This window comes from Portunus trituberculatus, chromosome 35, assembly GCF_017591435.1.
Source record: "Portunus trituberculatus isolate SZX2019 chromosome 35, ASM1759143v1, whole genome shotgun sequence".
Taxonomy (NCBI): domain Eukaryota; kingdom Metazoa; phylum Arthropoda; class Malacostraca; order Decapoda; family Portunidae; genus Portunus; species Portunus trituberculatus.
Window position 1 is genome coordinate 19,061,087 of NC_059289.1, and position 18,186 is coordinate 19,079,272.

The 18,186-nt window shown below is 41.5% G+C and overlaps 1 protein-coding gene across 3 annotated transcripts in view; it reads right to left on the reverse strand.

The window, feature by feature from the left end:
- Positions 1–3,533: 3,533 nt before the first annotated feature.
- Positions 3,534–18,186, reverse strand: part of LOC123513191 — a 29,992-nt gene continuing 15,339 nt past the window's right edge. Inside the window, exons 2-4 of one of the 3 annotated variants that reach the window (XM_045270170.1) lie at positions 12,131–12,305; positions 5,440–5,521; positions 3,534–5,282 (exon numbers count right to left, since the gene is read on the reverse strand). In XM_045270170.1, coding sequence (XP_045126105.1) covers positions 4,151–5,282; positions 5,440–5,465 — 1,158 coding nt within the window. In that variant the 5' untranslated portion in view covers positions 5,466–5,521; positions 12,131–12,305 and the 3' untranslated portion in view covers positions 3,534–4,150. Of the gene's footprint in view, positions 5,283–5,439; positions 5,522–11,827; positions 11,853–12,122; positions 12,306–18,186 lie in introns of those variants that run through there. The other 2 variants (XM_045270171.1, XM_045270172.1) reach the window with 2 other exon arrangements.

Genomic DNA, 18,186 nt, shown 5'->3' on the forward strand with positions numbered 1-18,186 from the left:
TACATATATAAAGTCCATGTTTCAATGTAGAGCATCAATTAGACAAAAGAAAGCGTCAAATAAAGATACTAAATATCTATCATAGACTTAAAAAAGAAGAATTTGAACCGAATGTCCAAGGTGACTCTCTTACTCTGTTGATATTTCCTCATACACTCCATAGGAAGTAGGAAGGGGTGGCTTTTTATCATTTCTCTCATCCACTGTTTACTTTGAAAGGTAGATGAGTCTTTCTTTCTCCTCTAAATGCCTTGCTATCACCTATACTCAGCATAGATTGTACAATACAAGGATGCAGTGTGTATGAGAGAGAGAGAGAGAGAGAGAGAGAGAGAGAGAGAGAGAGAGAGAGAGAGAGAGAGAGAGAGAGAGAGAGAGAGAGAGAGAGAGAGAGAGTGTGTGTGTGTGTGTGTGTGTGTGTGTGTGTGTGTGTGTGTGTGTGTGTGTGTGTATTTACCTAATTGTATTTACCTAATTGTAACATACGGAAAAGAGCTATGCTCGTGTTGTCCCGTCTCCATATCTATTAATGTCCAGCTTTTCTTAAAATCATGAATATTCCTTGCGTTGACCACTTCCACGTCTAAACTATTCCATGCTTCCACCCTTCTATGAGGAAGCTATATTTTTCACATCTCTCCTATAAGTGGCCATTTTAGTTTTTCCCATGCCCTCTCGACATTCTTCCATTCCACATACACAGATCTTCCCTATCCATTTTTTCCATGCCAATCATCACTCTGTATATTGCTATCAGGTCTCCCCTTTCTCTTCTGTTTTCCAGGGTTGGAAGTTGCATTCTTTTCAGTCTGTCTTCATAAGTCAAATCTCTTAAGTCAGGCACCATTTTCGTTGCAGCCCTCTGTACTTTCTCTAGTTTCCTTATGTGTTTCTTTAAGTTCGAGCCCACTGTATTGTTGCATATTCAAGCCTCGGTCTTATCATTGCAGTAATTATTTTCTTCATCATTTCTTCATCTAGATATACGAACGCCACTCTTATGTTCCTCAATAAGTTCAATACTTCTCCAATTATTTTGTTTATATGTCTCTCTGGCGATAGGTCATTGGTAATTGTCACCCCAAGGTCTTTTTCTTCATGACTGGTTTTATGTCTTCATTTCCTATCTTGTACATACTCCTGATTCTTCTTTCACTCTTGCCAAACTCTATTTTCTTGCATTTTGTCGTGTTGAACTCCATTTGCCATGTACAGCTCCATTTCCATATTCTGTCCAAGTCTTCCTGGAGTAGTTCGCAATCTTTGTCACATCTCACTTTTCTTAACAATTTTGCATCGTCTGCAAATAGGCTCACATAACTGGACACCCCATCCACCATGTCATTTATGTAGACTGCGAACATTACTGGTGCCAACACTGATCCCTGTGGAACTCCACTCTCCACCAATCCCCATTCTGATGGTCTGTCCTTAATTATTGTTCTCATTTCTCTTCCTACCAAAAGTCTTCCATCCATTTTAGTAAACTGCCATGCACTCCTCCTACCATTTCAAGTTTCCAGATCAGTCTCTGGTGTGGTACCTTATCAAAGGCCTTTTTTAAATCCAGATATATTCCATCAGCCCAACCATCTCTTTCCTGTATTACATCTATCACCCTCGAATAGTAACATATCAGGTTTGTCGTGCATGAACGCCCTTTCCTAAAACCAAATTGACACTCACAAAGTATGTCATTTTCTCCAAGAAGTCTGTCCATCTAGTCTTCACCACCCTCTCACACATCTTAGCTACCACACTTGTAAGTGACACTGGTCTATAGTTCAATGGGTCTCTCTTGTTACCTGATTTATAGATTGGGACAATGTTAGCTCTTTTCCAGTCTTGGGGCACTACACCTTCCCTTAATGAGGCATCAATTACTTCACAAACTTTTTCTGCCAATTGCTCCCTGCATTCTCTTAAAATCCATCCTGATACCCCATCAGGTCCCACAGCTTTTCTCACTTCTAAACTCCCCATCATGTTCTTGATCTCCTCCACCGTTACTTGAAACTCCTTCATAATCCCTTTCTGTTCCATTACCAGTGGTTTGTCAAAAGCAGTCTCCTTTGTGAATACCTTCCGAAAGCATCCATTCATAGCCTCTGCCATTTCCCTGGGATCTTCACTGTATACTCCATTTACTTCTAAACTTTCAATACTTTCTCTATTTTTGATGTTGTTGTTCACATGTCTGTAAAAAAGCCTTGGTTGGTCTTTACATTTATCAATTATATCCTTTTCTTGTTTCTTTCTTTCTTCTCTTCTAATCAACACATATTCATTTCTTGCTCTTTTGTAACTTTCCCACTGCTTAATCCGTCTTTTCCTTCTCCACCTCTTCCATGCATCCTCTTTTCTTGTTCTAGCCTTTTCACATCTATCGTTAAACCAGTCCTGCTTTCCAACTTCTCTATGTTGTCTTATTGGTACAAATTTTTCTCACCTTCTTTGTATATTTTTATAAATTCCTTCCACTTTTCATTTGCTCCTTAGCACTCTTGAATTTCATCAATTTGTCTCTTGAAAGAATTTCTTTAGGTTTCCAAAATCTGTCTTGGCATAATTCCATCTTCCCACTTTATATTCTTCATTTCTTCTAGATTTCTCTTCGTCTATCACCTTGAACTCCAAAACTGCATGATCACTCTTTGCTAAAGGGCACTCCACCCTCATCTCCTCAATGACCATTGGCTCTGTACTAAAGACCAAGTCCAGTCTTGACGATGCTCCCTCTCCTCCAAACCTAGTATCTTCTTTGACCCACTGAGTTAACACATTTTCCATTGCCAGTGTCAATAGTGTATTTCCCATGTTGTCTCTGATCCTTCCATTGACCAGTCCTCCCAACACACCTCTTTACAATTAAAATCTCCCATCATTATAGTTCGTTCACAGCCACCCAACATTTCTTCCAGACATGTTCCTGTATCACTTATCATTTCTTCATATTCCTGTACTGACCATGCATTTGTCTTAGGTGGTACGTACACCACTATGTAGTGCCTCTTTTTCCTTCATTAGTTTCTGCTCTGATCTTTAGCACTTCTGCCTTTCCCATACCTTTTTCACTTGATCCACCTTTATATCTTTTTAACCAGCAACATCACTCCTCCTCCCATCTTACCTACTCTATTTCTTTTCCAAACGTTATATTTCCTTCTCCAACCTTCATCAGGTCTTCTCCCTCTCTCAGTTTTGTTTCAGTAAGACCCACAATATCTGGGTTCTTGTCCCTCAAGTAATCGTTGAGTTCTAAAATCCCCGATATCACTCCATTTATGTTGGAATACATTACATTTCGCTCATATGTAAGTTTGTGTGTGTGTGTGTGTGTGTGTGTGTGTGTGTGTGTGTGTGTGTGTGTGTGTGTCACTAAGCATGGCAGGTGAGGTACACATGTCTAAGGCCAGGGAACAATGTGGTCTATGTCAACAACTTTCCAACAATAAATCTTGCTCTGTTATGCACATTAGGAAAGTGAGTTTATTTTGAAAACCTGACAAAGGGGATTCTTCAAGACCATCAAGATTCTAAATGCTTTTATTTGTGAACAAATCAATGTTAAGTGTATGTATGAACCTCTCAGTTTTCTGAGTAAACAATGTTGTTATAAGGAGTAAATATATTTTTTTTATATCTATAGTGATATTACCAAGTAATAATAATGATGACAATACTTTTTTCTCAAAAAACATAATATTTCCCTATCTGAACTCTAAGCTGCTTACATGTGGAAAAGATAAATTAATGTACAAGATCATACAAGGAGGTAAGACCATTTATTCATTTATTAATTTCTTTCCTTAATTTGTGGTGCTGGATTTTATTTGATTCGCAGAGTATACATACAATTCAAATCTTGTGCATGCATACACTATATGTTACATGAATGGCAATAATACTCTTACTTTCAACACTGCTATTCATTTTTTTTTCAGGGAGACATGGAGAGGCAGCTCTTCCTTGCCCAGGTGAGTAAAGGGTGGTGACCTCTGGGTCTCTCCTGGTTTGGCTTGGGGCAGATCAATAACTCAGCAATAGTTTTTGGTCAAAAGAACAGGTCATTAGCAACACAATGTGAATGGTTGACTCTAGGGGTTAGTGGAGTAGGTCATGAATTATTAACAGTGACTGGCTGTCCCTCTTAACTTGCTTCACCTTCCCTTGGGTTGTCAGGGCCAGATAGCAAGCGTTGGAGACTAAGACTGTGTCCGAAGAAGGTGATAGATGGATTTATCCCAATTGTGGCTTTAAAACCAAAAGCTTCTATAGCTATACCATCTCTATCAACACTGACACTCTTCCCTAGGGATACATTATGTACTTCTCTTGCTGCTGGTGCTCCATGCAAGCCTGCAGGAGATGTAGCAGTAGAAACAGCACTGGTAGTAGTAGTAGTAAAAGTGTTATCATTGTCTTGGTATTTAGGAAATGGATTCATACTTAGTTGTATTTCTTCATCTTCCTCTTCTGTCTCAGTCTCCTCTGCTTTGTCATAAGGATTTGTCAAAAGGTGGTTCCAGAAGAGTCCTATGTCCTCTGTCCTTATAGCAAGAGGTTCTTCTGTGATCCAGTATTCTTTCCTCTGCATGTCAGGGCTGAAATGGTTTTGATATGGAGAGATGGAGAGATAATTCTGGCTCTCTTCACTGTATATTAGCTCTCCCATTTCATAAAGTTTGTTTCCCTGACTGCATGTTCTATCTTCAATTTCATATAGTTTGTTTTCTTTATACATTCTCCCATCAATTATGTTATTGATTTTCAACTTGTGTCTTTTTTCTTCCTCTTCATAATTTTCTCTCCTTTTCTCCTTTTCACCTGCCATTCTGCAATTCTTCTCCTTATAAAGACTGTTAATCTCCTCTAAGTCTCTCATTCCTTCCTGCACATAATCTTCCCTTTTCTTTTCCTTGAATTCCTCCTCCTCTTCTTCCCATTCAGGCACCAGACTCTTTGCTGAAAACACTCCTTTCTTTTTCTCATTATTTCCACACTCCTCTTTCTCTATCCCTTCAAAACTACCTTCATTTTCATAAGCAGTTTGTGTTGGATCAGGCATTTCTAAGTTATAATTACCTGTTCTTTCTTCTTCCTCATTTATCAATGTATTTCCTCCTCTTCCATCTGCATCCCTTGTATCATTACTTCTCCTTTCTTCTTCTGTATTTATGTATCTTCCTTTCCTTCCATTTTCTTGTATGCTTCCCTCTGTTGACAGTGGCCTTTCTATGGTGTTTTGTTCTTCCTCAAAGGCACCACCACCTCCACAGCAACTGTTAAGAGGTTTTATTGTAGTATCAAACTACTCTCTCTCTCTCTCTCTCTTAGGATATTGACATGGTTTCAATAGGCATAGACTTAAATTGAAAGGACTGACGCATAGCTACACAGAGGTTAATTAACAGGAGTGCACAGGTGTGGCAGACTGACCTGGCTGGGTGGCAAGTGTTACCCATGATGCTCCTCGCCTCCCAGGGCAACCTAGGTCAAGGCTAGATCAAACTTTGTACTTCTGTGAGGGTAAAGAGTACATGATTAGTTGTATAAATCATGAAAGTTTATTTATTTGTTATCTTATATGAAAGAATGCAACACACACACACACACACACACACACACACACACACACACACACACACACACACACACATTACATGGAAGAATGAGACTAGGAATGGAATAAAAGTGACTTACACGAACATAGATGTATTTCTGTCTAAGAGGCTAGAATGTATGGATTACCTAAGAAATAACGAACCGGACATAATGTGTGTAGTGGAAACAAAGCTAAGGCCTGAAATAAAGCTAGACTTGTTTGTTGTAAAACACTACAAAGTATGGAGAAATGATAGAAAAAATAAAGGAGGTGGTGGTATAATGGTTCTTACTAAGGAAGATCTGATAGTGAAGGAGGTGAACTATAGTAAGAGAAATGAGGAAGTGATAAGTATGCTTATAACAGATGGCAAGAGGGACATTAATATTATAACAGTATACATACCACCCAGAACCAGTGCTTGGGAATATGAACAGTACCAAATGGTGATGAGAAATACTCTAGACAGAATGAAGCAAGAACTCATCAGAAAGGATAGAGTGATGATAGTCGGAGACTTTAATTGCAAAGAAATAGTGTGGGAAGACTATGAAGTGGTGAATGGTGGTGAGTGGGCAGAAGAATTGTTAAAGGTAGCAACAAATAACTTGATGACACAGTGGGTGAGATCACCAACAAGGTGCAGGGGACAAGATGTTGCAGCAAGGTTGGATTTGGTATTTACCAGGGGAATCTCTCTAAAAGAGGAAATTGAACATGAAAGTCCCTTGGGGAAAAGCGATCATGATGTCCTAAGCTTTGAGCTGGATACAGAATTAAGCACGAATATGATTGTGGAACAGGGAGGAAAAATTAAATTATACTAGGGCAAATTATAACCATATAAGGGAGTTCTTTAATGAAATTGACTGGTCCGTGGTATACCAGGAAAGAGATATGCAATTGAAATATGATAAATTTATGGATTTGTATAACTCTGCTGTGAAAAGTTTGTGCCATATTACAGAAAGAGGACTTTAAATAATAAACAGTGGTTTAATAGAAATTGTGAAGAAGCAAAAAAGAACAAAGAAAAGGCATGGAAGAAACTTAAGAAAAACAGTGATGTATTATCAAGGAAGGCTACAAAACAGCAAGGAATAGATATGTTGAAGTAAGGAGAACAGCACAGAAGGAATATGAACAGAGGGTGGTGGAAAACTGTGATAGTGACCCAAAAATGTTTTACAAATTCATAAATGGAAAACTAAATAAAAGGGAGGCAATAGAAAAGGTAAAAAACAGGGAAGAAGTATATGAAGATGCTGGAGATATAGCTGAAATTTTGAACGACAACTTTTGCAAAGTGTTTACAAAGGAGGAGCATTTTATGGGAGGAAGGCCTACGGAAATAAAGCAAATGCAGGACATCATGGTTACTAAGGAAGATGTAAGGAAAATTATAAGCAATCTGGATATTAATAAATCAATGGGGCCTGATGGCATATCTGGGAGGTTGCTAAATGAATGTAAGGATCAATTGTTGAACCCCGTATTTGATATTGTGGAAACCTCCATACGAACAGGATTAGTCCCGAAAGAGTGGAAAAGAGCTGACATTGTGCCTATAAATAAGAATGGTAGTAGAATGGAACCGCTAAATTATAGACCAGTATCGTTGACTAGTATATTGTGCAAGGTATGTGAAAAAGTAATTAAAGCTAAGTGGAGTGAGTATCTAGAAAGTGAAAACATTCTGAGTGAAAGGCAGTTTGGTTTCAGAAAAGGAAGATTGTGCGTATCCAATTTATTATGTTTTTATTCAAGAGTGACTGATATACTGCAACATAGAGAGGGATGGGTGGATGCTATCTACCTGGACTTGAGAAAGGCCTTTGATAAAGTACCACACAATAGACGATTCATACAAAGGAGACCGATTAAATTACAGAAAGGCTGATATTGAGAATCTCAAGAACTATTTTAAAAACGTAAACTGGGAGGAGATGGAAAACTCAGAAACAATGCAAGAGAAATATAACTTATTTTTTGGAAATATACAAAACAGGAGTCAGGGAATATGTCCCGAAATATACACCTAAAGAAGAAGGAAAGAAAGATTGGTTTAATGCAAGATGTGCTAGGGCAAAGGAAAAAAGAGATGGAGCATGGAAAAGGTGGAGGAGAAATAGAAAACCAGCAAATAAGGAAAACTTCAAGGCAGCGAGAAATGAATATGTTAAGGTGAGGAAGAGGAAAAGAACTTCGAAAAGGACATTGTCGAAAAATGTAAGGAGCAACCAAAATTGTTCTATAGATTCATAAATGGAAAAATTAGGCAAAGAGAAACAATAGAAAGGTTAAAAGGAGAGAACGGGATGGTGGAAGGCCCAAAAAGTATGGCAGAACTATTAAATAATAAATTCCAGGAGGTCTTTACTAAGGAATCCAAATTTGAAAGGCCACAGGGTAATAGAGACAATCTATATGAAAGAGATTAAAGTAACCAAGCTTGAATTAAAGAGTTAATGAAGGAACTGGATGAAGAGAAGGCAATGGGACCAGATGAAGTTTCAGGCAGAATACTGAAAGAATGTAGGGAAGAACTAGCAAGTCCTATATACAACATCATAAAATGCTCAATAGAAAATGGAACAGTACCAGTAGAATGGAAAAGAGCTGAGGTGGTTCCCATATATAAGAGCGGAAGGAAGGAAGAACCTTTAAATTACAGACTGGTATCACTAACTAGTGTAATATGCAAGATGTGTGAAAGAATAATAAAGAAACAATGGATCGAGTTCCTTGAAGACAACAAATTAATATCAAATAGCCAATTTGGTTTTAGAAAAGAAGGTGTGTAACTAATTTATTGAGTTTCTATTCTAGAATAGTTGATAGAGTACAAGAGAGAGATGGGTTGACTGTATTTATTTGGATTTAAAAAAGGCATTTGACAAAGTGCCACATGCAAGATTACTATGGAAGTTAGAGGAGAAGGGTGGCTTAAAAGGAAGCACATTGAGATGGATAGAAAATTATTTGAGGGGAAGAGAAATAAGGACGGTAGTTAAAGATATGAAGTCCAAGTGGAGAGCAGTAGAAAGCGGAGTGCCACAGGGATCAGTATTGGCACCAATACTTTTCCTCATTTATATTAATGACATGCCAGAAGGAGTGAACAGCTACATAAATCTGTTTGCAGATGATACAAAACTGTGCTGAGTTATAAAGCAAAAAGAGGATTGTGAAATACTGCAAGAAGACCTAACTAAGATCTGGGAATGGAATAAAAAGTGGGAAATGGAATTCAATGTGAACAAAAGCCATGTCATGGAAATGGGAAAGAGTGAAAGACGACCTGTGGGAATCTATAAGATGGGAGATGGAGTAGAACTGGAGAAAGTTAAAAAGGAAAAGGACTTAGGAGTGACGATGGAAGAAAACAATCAACCAGTAAGCCATATTGATAGAATTTTTAGAGAAACATAATTTGCTATGGAATACTGGAATAGCATTTCACTACATGTACAAAGAAATGATGAGGAAATTGATAAGTACTATAATAAAACCCAGATTGGAATATGCAGGAGTAGTATGGACCCCTCATAAAAAGAAACACATAAGGAAATTGGAGAGACTACAAAAAATGGCTACAAGAATGATTCCAGAATTTGAAGGGATGACATATGAGGAGAGACTAAAGGCTATGGATCTACCAACCCTGGAACAAAGAAGGGAGAGAGGAGACCTGATACAAGTTTATAAATTGATCAACGGAATGGACCAAGTGGATAATGAGAAACTGATCCTGAGAGAAGAATATGACATCCGAAGTACAAGATCGCATAGTAAAAAGCTGAGAAAAGGAAGATGTCTGAGAGATGTTAAAAAATATAGTTTCCCGCAAAGTTGTATTGAGACGTGGAACAGTTTAAATGAAGAAGTAGTGTCTGCAACGAGTGTGCATACTTTTAAAGTAAGATTGGATAAGTGTAGATATGGAGACGGGGCCACACGAGCATAAAGCCCAGGCCCTGTAAAACTACAACTAGGTAAATACAACTAGGTAAATACACACACACACACACACACACACACACACACACACACACACACACACACACACACACACACACACACACACACACACAGTTTAAAAAAAAAATTGGATAAGTGTAGATATGGAGACGTGGCCACACAAGCATAAAGCCCAGCATGCCCTGTAAAACTACAACTAGGTAAATGGTAAATACAACTAGGTAAATACACAAACATGCACACACACACACACATGTCCCAGAAAGCGGCAAGGCAAATGGGAAAGCCTCTTAATGTATAGCCCCTGTTCACCTAGCAGTAAATAGGTACGGGATGTAACTCGAGGGGTTGTGGCCTCGCTTTCCCGGTGTGTGGAGTGTGTTGTGGTCTAAGTCCTACCCGAAGATCAGTCTATGAGCTCTGAGCTCTTTCTGTAATGGGGAAGGCTGGCTGGGTGACCAGCAGACGACCGTGGTGAAACACACACACACACACACACACACACACACACACACACACACACACACACACACACACACACACACACACACGGCCCGGTAGCTCAGTGGTTAGAGCGCTGGCTTCACAAGCCAGATGACCGTTCGATTCCCCGGCCGGGTGGAGATATTTGGTGTGTCTCCTCACGTGTAGCCCCTATTCACCTAGCAGTGAGTAGGTACGGGATGTAAATCGAAGAGTTGTGACCTTGTTGTCCCGGTGTGTGGTGTGTGCCTGGTCTCAGACCTATCCCAAGATCAGAAATAATGAGCTCTGAGCTCGTTCCGTAGGGTAACGTCTGGCTGTCTCGTCAGAGACTGCAGCAGATCAAACAGTGAAACACACACACACACACACACACACACACACACACACATATAAGTGCGGAAGGAAGGAAGAACCTCTAAATTACAGACCAGTATCACTAACTAGTGTAATATGTAAGATGTGTGAAAAAGTAATAAAGAAACAATGGATCGAGTTCCTTGAAGACAAGAAATTATTATCAAATAGCCAATTTGGCTTTAGAAAAGGTCGGTCGTGTGTAACAAGTTTACTGAGTTTCTACTCTAGAATAGTTGATAGGGTACAAGAAAAAGAGGGATAGGTTAATTGTATTTACTTAGATTTAAAAAAGGTATTTGATAAAGTGCCACATGCAAGGTTACTGTGAAAATTAGAGGAGAAGGGTGGTTTAAAAGGACACACATTGAGATGGATGGGAAATTATTTGAGGGTGAGAGATATAAGGACAGTAGTCAAAGATATGAAGTCTAAGTGGATAGCAGTAGAAAGCGGAATGCCACAGGGGTCAGTATTGGTGCCAATACTTTTTCTCATTTATATAAATGACATGCCAGAAGGAGTGAAGAGTTACATAAATCTGTTTGTGGACGATGTGAAACTGCAGAGTTATAAAGCAAAAAGAGGATTGTGAAATACTGCAAGAAGACCTAAATAAGATCTGGGAATGGAGTAAAAAGTGGGAGATGGAATTCAATGTGGACAAAAGCCATGTCATGGAAATGGGAAAGAGTGAAAGACGACCAGTGGGAATCTATAAGATGGGAGATGGAGTAGAACTGGAGAAAGTAAAAAAGGAAAAGGATTTGGGAGTGACGATAGAAAATAATCAACTGGCAAGCCATATTGATAAAATTTTCAGAGAGACATATAATTTGCTAAGGAATATTGGAATAGCATTTCACTACATGGACAAAGAAATGATAAAGAAACTGATAAGTACTATAATAAGACCCAGATTGGAATATGCAAAATTGGTGTGGACCCCTCACATAAAGAAACATATAAGGAAGATGGAGAGACTACAAAAAAACGGCTACAAGAATGGTCCCAGAACTTGAAGGGATGACATATAAGGAAAGACTAAAGGCTATGGATCTTCCAACATTGGAGTAGAGAAGGGATTGAGGGGATCTCATACAAGTTTATAAATTGATAAACAGAATGGACCAAGTGGACAATAAGTATCTGATCCTGAGAGAAGAATATGCCAGTCGAAGCACAAGATCACATAGTAAGAAGCTGAGGAAGGGAAGATGTGTAAGAGATATTAAAAAGTATAGTTTCCCGCAAAGATGTGTTGAGACGTGGAACAGTTTGAATGAAGTAGTGTCTGCAACGAGTGCATGGTTTTAAAGTAAGATTGGATAAGTGTGGATATGGAGATGGGGCCACACGAGCATAAAGCCAGGCCCTGTAAAACTACAACTAGGTAAATACACTCTCCTCCTGTGATGACGAAAACGACGCAAAACACACACACACACACACACACACACACTAGTTAATACATTTACTGAGAAAATGAACATGTGAAAATACTTACAATATGCAAGAAAATGCAAATTATATGCGTAATACAAAAAATAAAACCATATTATTTTGTCTAATCGTTACTTCAGACATAACTACTAACAATTATCAGTATCTCACTATTACTTTATGAACGTATTTGCACAGTCCAGCCAAGGAGCCATTTTCGTTTTAAAGTGCACTGATATTACTGAACACTCACCCACTTACTTTTCAGCCGCGCGACAAACGCTCTGCAGCAGGTCTGATGAAATAACTAAGCTCCTTGGCACCAGTACCCTCCGACCTCCACGTGAAGAAAACGACATGCTGGTGCTGATCGCGTGCGATTGTGCTTTGTGGTCAGCATATTGACTCAGACACATATGTTAGCTGGACGTCTTATCTGTTGTGGTAGTAGTAGTAGTAAGAGTAGTAGTAGTAGTAGCAACAGCAGCAATAGAGAAGTAGTTGTAGTAGCTACCTAGTAGTAATAGTAGAACTATTATTACACCTATTACTAACGATGTTGATACAAAATAGCTACAAATTAAAAGAAATACAGCAGGCCGTTTCCAGGAGAAATTATGGCAAAAAGGTTGTCTTTTCTCGTTTTTTGCATGACAAGAAACAAATAGTGAATTAAAATTTTAGTGATTATTTACTTTTCAAATGCACAATGACATGAAATCACACAGTATTCTGAATAAAAGAGAGAGAGAGAGAGAGAGAGAGAGAGAGAGAGAGAGAGAGAGAGAGTGTGTTTGACATCTGTGCTAAGTAATTGCTCTATCAAGAAAATCAACCTTCAAAATCAACCTTCAGGCCAACTTTCACCCGATATATGGTTTATCTATTCATCATTTAAATGCACATGCATATGTACATGTGTACATCTACATGTACATATATATTTATATGTGTATGCACATGACGTGATTCAACCATACATATATTTGCCCCCTAAACAGCTTCCCACCTCTCATCCAAGCCCACCAAAGCTGAAAAAAAAACACTTTATTATCTTATTTGTATGTATGATTTACTGTCTAAATCTTCATACCACGGTATGCCACAACTATTAAGGTTACATATATGGTAAGGGGCCTCAAAACATGGACATAAAATAGAAAATAAGGAGCGCTCCCATGTATTTTCAATGGGCGGCTGGTAACGTTTTGGGTGTAAAGGCGGGTTCACGTGCCAATTTGCAAATGAAATTTTATGTCGGTAGAGTTTCCAACTCAAAATCGGTGCCTAGCAACTGGAGAAACCAGTCGCAAAACAAGACTAAAATGTTGGTCTAGTTAGTCGATTTTCGACGTCGTGACATCACGGAGTAGGCTTTGAAAATGTGGTCTCCAGATATAGAGAAGATGCTAAAGTAGGTGAGGAAAAAAGAACACATCTGGGACTCCAGAAATTAATTATACAGTAAAAAGAAGAAAAAAAAAAAGCTTACGCAAATCGTTGTTCAACGAAATAGCTGCCACTCTGCTACAAGAATGTTTCCTCACTGCTGTAGTAGTAGTAGTAGTAGTAGTAGTAGTAGTAGTAGTAGTAGTAGTAGTAGTAGTAGCAGCAGTAGTAGTAACAGTCGTATTATTATTATTATTATTATTATTATTATTATTATTATTATTATTATTATTAGTAGTAGTAGTAGTAGTAGTAGTAGTAGTAGTAATAGTTTCAGTTTCAGTATTCCTTATTCACACAAAAATGTGTACACATACAATATATAAAAGTAAAATAAAAACTTTAAAATACATTCCATATAGTAAAAACTACAACACCGTTAGTAAAGCCAGTGCCACACAATATCAGCTTCACTTCGTACACAAAACATCAATCATCATCCTGATCTCTCTTGCATTAATTTTGTCCCTCATCCAGCACAATTCACGGATTTGCGCACCCTTCCGACTACGATCATATTGGTCTGTAACCGACTCCAAATCATGTTTACTTCCTTCTTTAAATCCGAATTGCAAATCATTGGTCAGTAGTTTATCTTTTCCACTCATCAATATAATATTATCCAGTACTTTGCTCATCAAGCTACAAAGAGTAATCGCCCTGTAATTTTCCACTATTATTAAGATTGGCCTAACGACCTTTAGGGAGCGGCACCATCACCCCTTTGAGCAAGCCCTGTGGAGAAAAACCGTTTCTCAACATGGATGAAAAAAGCACAGACAGATGTCCTTACAGCACATCGCCAGCATGTAGCAGATGGTCAGACTGAAGGGATATCACACTGGCCTAATGATACGTGGAACGCGGGCCATGGTTCGTGGTGTGAAACTGGGAACCAAGGTCCAGATCAAGGATTCTATAAGGATGTACGGGTTCAATGAGCGGGCTGGAGGAATTGATTAGGGAGCTTATCTTCTAACAGATGGCATGCCGGTCGCAAATAGTAAGGGGTTGAGGGATGGGGGGTCCATCAGCGGGGGAGGATGAGCGCCGTTACAAGATTCAAACAGTCAGTCAGTCACGGGAAGGAGTGCAAGTCACATCAGCCATCGCCCGCCTCCGCCTGGGCCACACCACGCTCAGTGCTCACTTGCACTGAGGCCATGGAACATTTCCTGCTTCAATGCCCACGCTTCCACTCTCAACATACTGCACTACGCTCCTGGCTCTCCGTCCAGGCCATCACAACACTCGACCTGCCCACCCTCCTGGCGGCCTCAGGCGTCCATCCCTCCTGGCAATCTGCTGTCCTTTGCCTTACTTTTGTCTTCTTGAGGAAGACCGGCCAGCTACCACGCCTGTGATACCCACACGGGACTACCCTAGGGGTCATAAGAATCCAAAAGAGGCCACAAAGATCTATGGATCTATGGGAGCTGGCCGGTCTTCCTCAAGAAGGCACAAGTAAGGCGAAGGACAGCAGGTTGCCAGGAGGGGTGGATGCCTGAGGCCACCTGGAGGGTGGGTGGGCATGCCCATGCAGTGTTATGATGGCCAGGACGGAGAACCGGGAGCATAGTGCAGTATATTGAAAGTGGAAGCATGGGCAATGAAGCAGGAAATGTTCCATGGCATCAGGGGTAGTCCTACAACAAGGGCAGAAGGGGTCAGGAGATAGACGTAGGCGGTGCAAGTGAGGAGTACAGTGTGGCCCAGACGGAGGCGGGCAGAAAATGCATATATATATATGGTGGTGATGATCTTTCTGAGGACTCACCGGATCACATGGCAGGAGCGGAGCAGCCTGGGCCAGCTCTCCTTCCTCGATGCCGTGTGGGAGGTAGGGTTGCAGCGTTGCCTCAACCCCATGACCCTATAGTCCCCCTTTCTCTTACCCAGCTAGAGCCTGCAGAGCTCATTTGTAGGCAGCAGGAGGACCCGGCGTTGGCCTCCTTCTTTGCTCGAGTGGGTGAGGGAAGTGAGGAGTTGGAGGGCAGGGAGGAGTTTGTTTTGCATCAAGGGGTGTTGTGTCGTAGATGGCAGGAGAGTGACGGTGGTGAACTAGTGCAAGTAGTTGTGCCGCATAAGCTGCGTGAGGCACTTGTGCTGTTGGCACATGAGGGGCCCATGGCTGGACACCTGGGCATCCGAAAGACCGTCGCTCGCCTGCGTCGCAATTTTTGGTGGCCCAGCATGTCTGGAGAAGTAGCCACGATTCTTAAGTGCTGCCACACTTGTCAAGTGGTGGGCAAGCCTAATCAGACACCCCCTGTGGCGCCACTCCACCCCATCCCTGCTGTTGATCCTCCCTTCACGAGGGTTTTGATTGATATAGTAGGTCCTCTGCCTACTACCAGGGCTGGTCACAAGTATTTGTTGACCATAATGGATGTTACCACGCGGTACCCTGAAGCAATTCCCTGAGAAGCACTCACTCTAAGGTGGTGCTGAAGGCTTTGTTAACCTTCTTTACACACTTTGGATTGCCAGCAGAGCTGCAGTCCGATCAGGGGACCAACTTTACTTCAAAGTTGTTTAAGGATACGATGACTGCGTGGGGGATCAAGCATATTGTGTCCAGTGCTTATCATCCGCAGTCTCAGGGAGCCCTGGAGACATCATCAAACTCTCAAGACCATGCTCAAGAGTTTCTGCATGAGAGAGATAAGGATTGGGACGAGGGTGTCCCTTTGTCTTATTTGCGGTGAGAGAAGCGCCCACTGAGTCCTTGGGTTTCTCACCCAATCAGCTAGTGTTTGGACACCGAGTGCGTGGACCGCTCGACGTTGTTCGGGAGGCTTGGTGTCAGCCGTCGCCTGAGCGCCCTGTCTCACTGCTTAAGAGCCTCATGAGCAGTCGAGAGAGATTAGCCAAGGCATTAGAGGTGGCGCAGGCCCACCTGTGTAAGGCCCAGCAGAGTATGAAGGGGTATTATGACCGAAGGGCCGAGTATCGGAGTTTTGCCCTGGAGATGAAGTGCTCGTGCTGTTACCACTTCAGGGCCAGCCGCTTGCTGCCCGCTATAGTGGCCCCTATGTTATAGAGAAGAAGGTAGGTGACCTCGACTACCTGGTGGTCACTCCTGACCGGCGCAAGAGGGCTCAGCTGTGTCACGTTAACATGCTGAAGCCCTATTTTCGTTCTACTAGCCAGAAGGGCTCTTTTAGTTCTGCCGTGCAAGAGGCATCTTCAGTTTTATTTTTCTGCCGGGGGAGAGGCTCCAGAAGTTATTGGGCCTGAACCTGTTGTTCCTACAGGGCAGTGGGAACGGAATAGCCTCCATCTCTTGAAAGAGAAGGTTGAACATTTAGGGATCAGCAAGATGAGTTGCTTCGGCGGCTGAGAAGTACTCTTCTGTGTTTAGCAGTGTCCCGGGCAGGACACAGTTGATAGAACACGATATTGATGTTGGGGACGCAGAGCCTGTCAAACTGCCCCCTACCGAGTAAATCCTATGAAGCAAGCACTGGTGGAGAAGGAGTTGGAGTACATGCTTGAGCATGGGCTCATTACTCGGACTTACAGTCAATGGAGTTCCCCAGTCACCCTGCAGCCTAAGCCTGATGGCAAGGTCAGGTTTTGTATTGACTTCAGGCGGGTTAATGCTCTAACAAAAGTAGACACTTATCCCTTGCCCCGTGTAGATGACTCTGTGGACCGAATCGGGTCAGCTACTTTTATCACCAAAGTGGACCTTGTCAAGGGGTACTGGCAGGTCCCATTGACGGAGCGGGCTAAGGAGATAGCGAGTTTTGTGGCCAACGGCGCTGTCTATCAGTGCCAAGTGATGCCTTATGGGCTGCGAAATGCCCCAGCCACATTTCAGCGTCTCATGGACCGAGTTACTGATGGTCTGACTCACTGTGTCGTATACATTGATGACGTGGTCATCTATGACACAACATGGGCTGAGCATCTGACTAATGTAGAAGCCCTCTTTGCACGACTCCAGGAAGCGGGATTAGTTGTCAACTTGGAGAAGTGTGAATTTGTACAAGCTCGGGTGCAATACCTGGGTTACCGAGTGGGCCATGGCTACATCACTCCTCCTGAAGCCAAAGTAGAAGCGATCAGGCGGTTCCCCGCACCGACCTGTCGCCGTGCCTTGCAGAGATTCTTAGGAGTGGTAGGTTACTACCGTCGTTTTGTACCGGGGTATTCGACCCTCCTGGCACCTCTTACAGATCTCTTGCAGAAGGGTAAGAAGTGGGCCTGGAGTGAAGACTGTGAGAGCGCCTTCCACCGAGTTAAGACCATTTTATGCGAGATGCCAGTGCTCCAGGCCCCTGACTTCAGAAAAGGTTTTGCTCTCGCAGTAGATGCCAGTCAGGTGGGAGTAGGCGCAGTTTTATTGCAGCCTGATGACCAGGGTGTTAACCACCCTGTGTGTTATTTTTCGAAAAAGTTTACTCCCGCCCAGAAGAACTATTCAGTCATTGAGCAAGAGCTGCTTGCCATTTTGTTAGCCTTGCAGCATTTTGAAATTTACATCCCGCTTATGGGCCCCAAGTAGTCATCTATTCAGATCATAGCCCCTTCAGTTCTTAGAAAAGTTTAAATTTAAAAATCAGCGTTTAACTCGCTGGAGTCTTCTACTCCAGGAGTACAATATCATTGTCAGACATATAAAAGGAGCAGACAACGTTGTAGCCGATTGTCTGTCCCGGGGCCATTCCCTTTAATCAGTTCCATGCCTTTTAAAAAATTTTGTAAATGTTTTGTTTCCAAAATTTTTTCTTTTAAGGGAGGGCGTGTGAGGGACACCACATTATTTCCCCTTTATTTAATTATATTATATGCGTATGTGTGATGCCACCCAGCGCGGGCCCCTCGGGCTGTTCTGTTGAGCAGACAACCCGCCTCCCTCT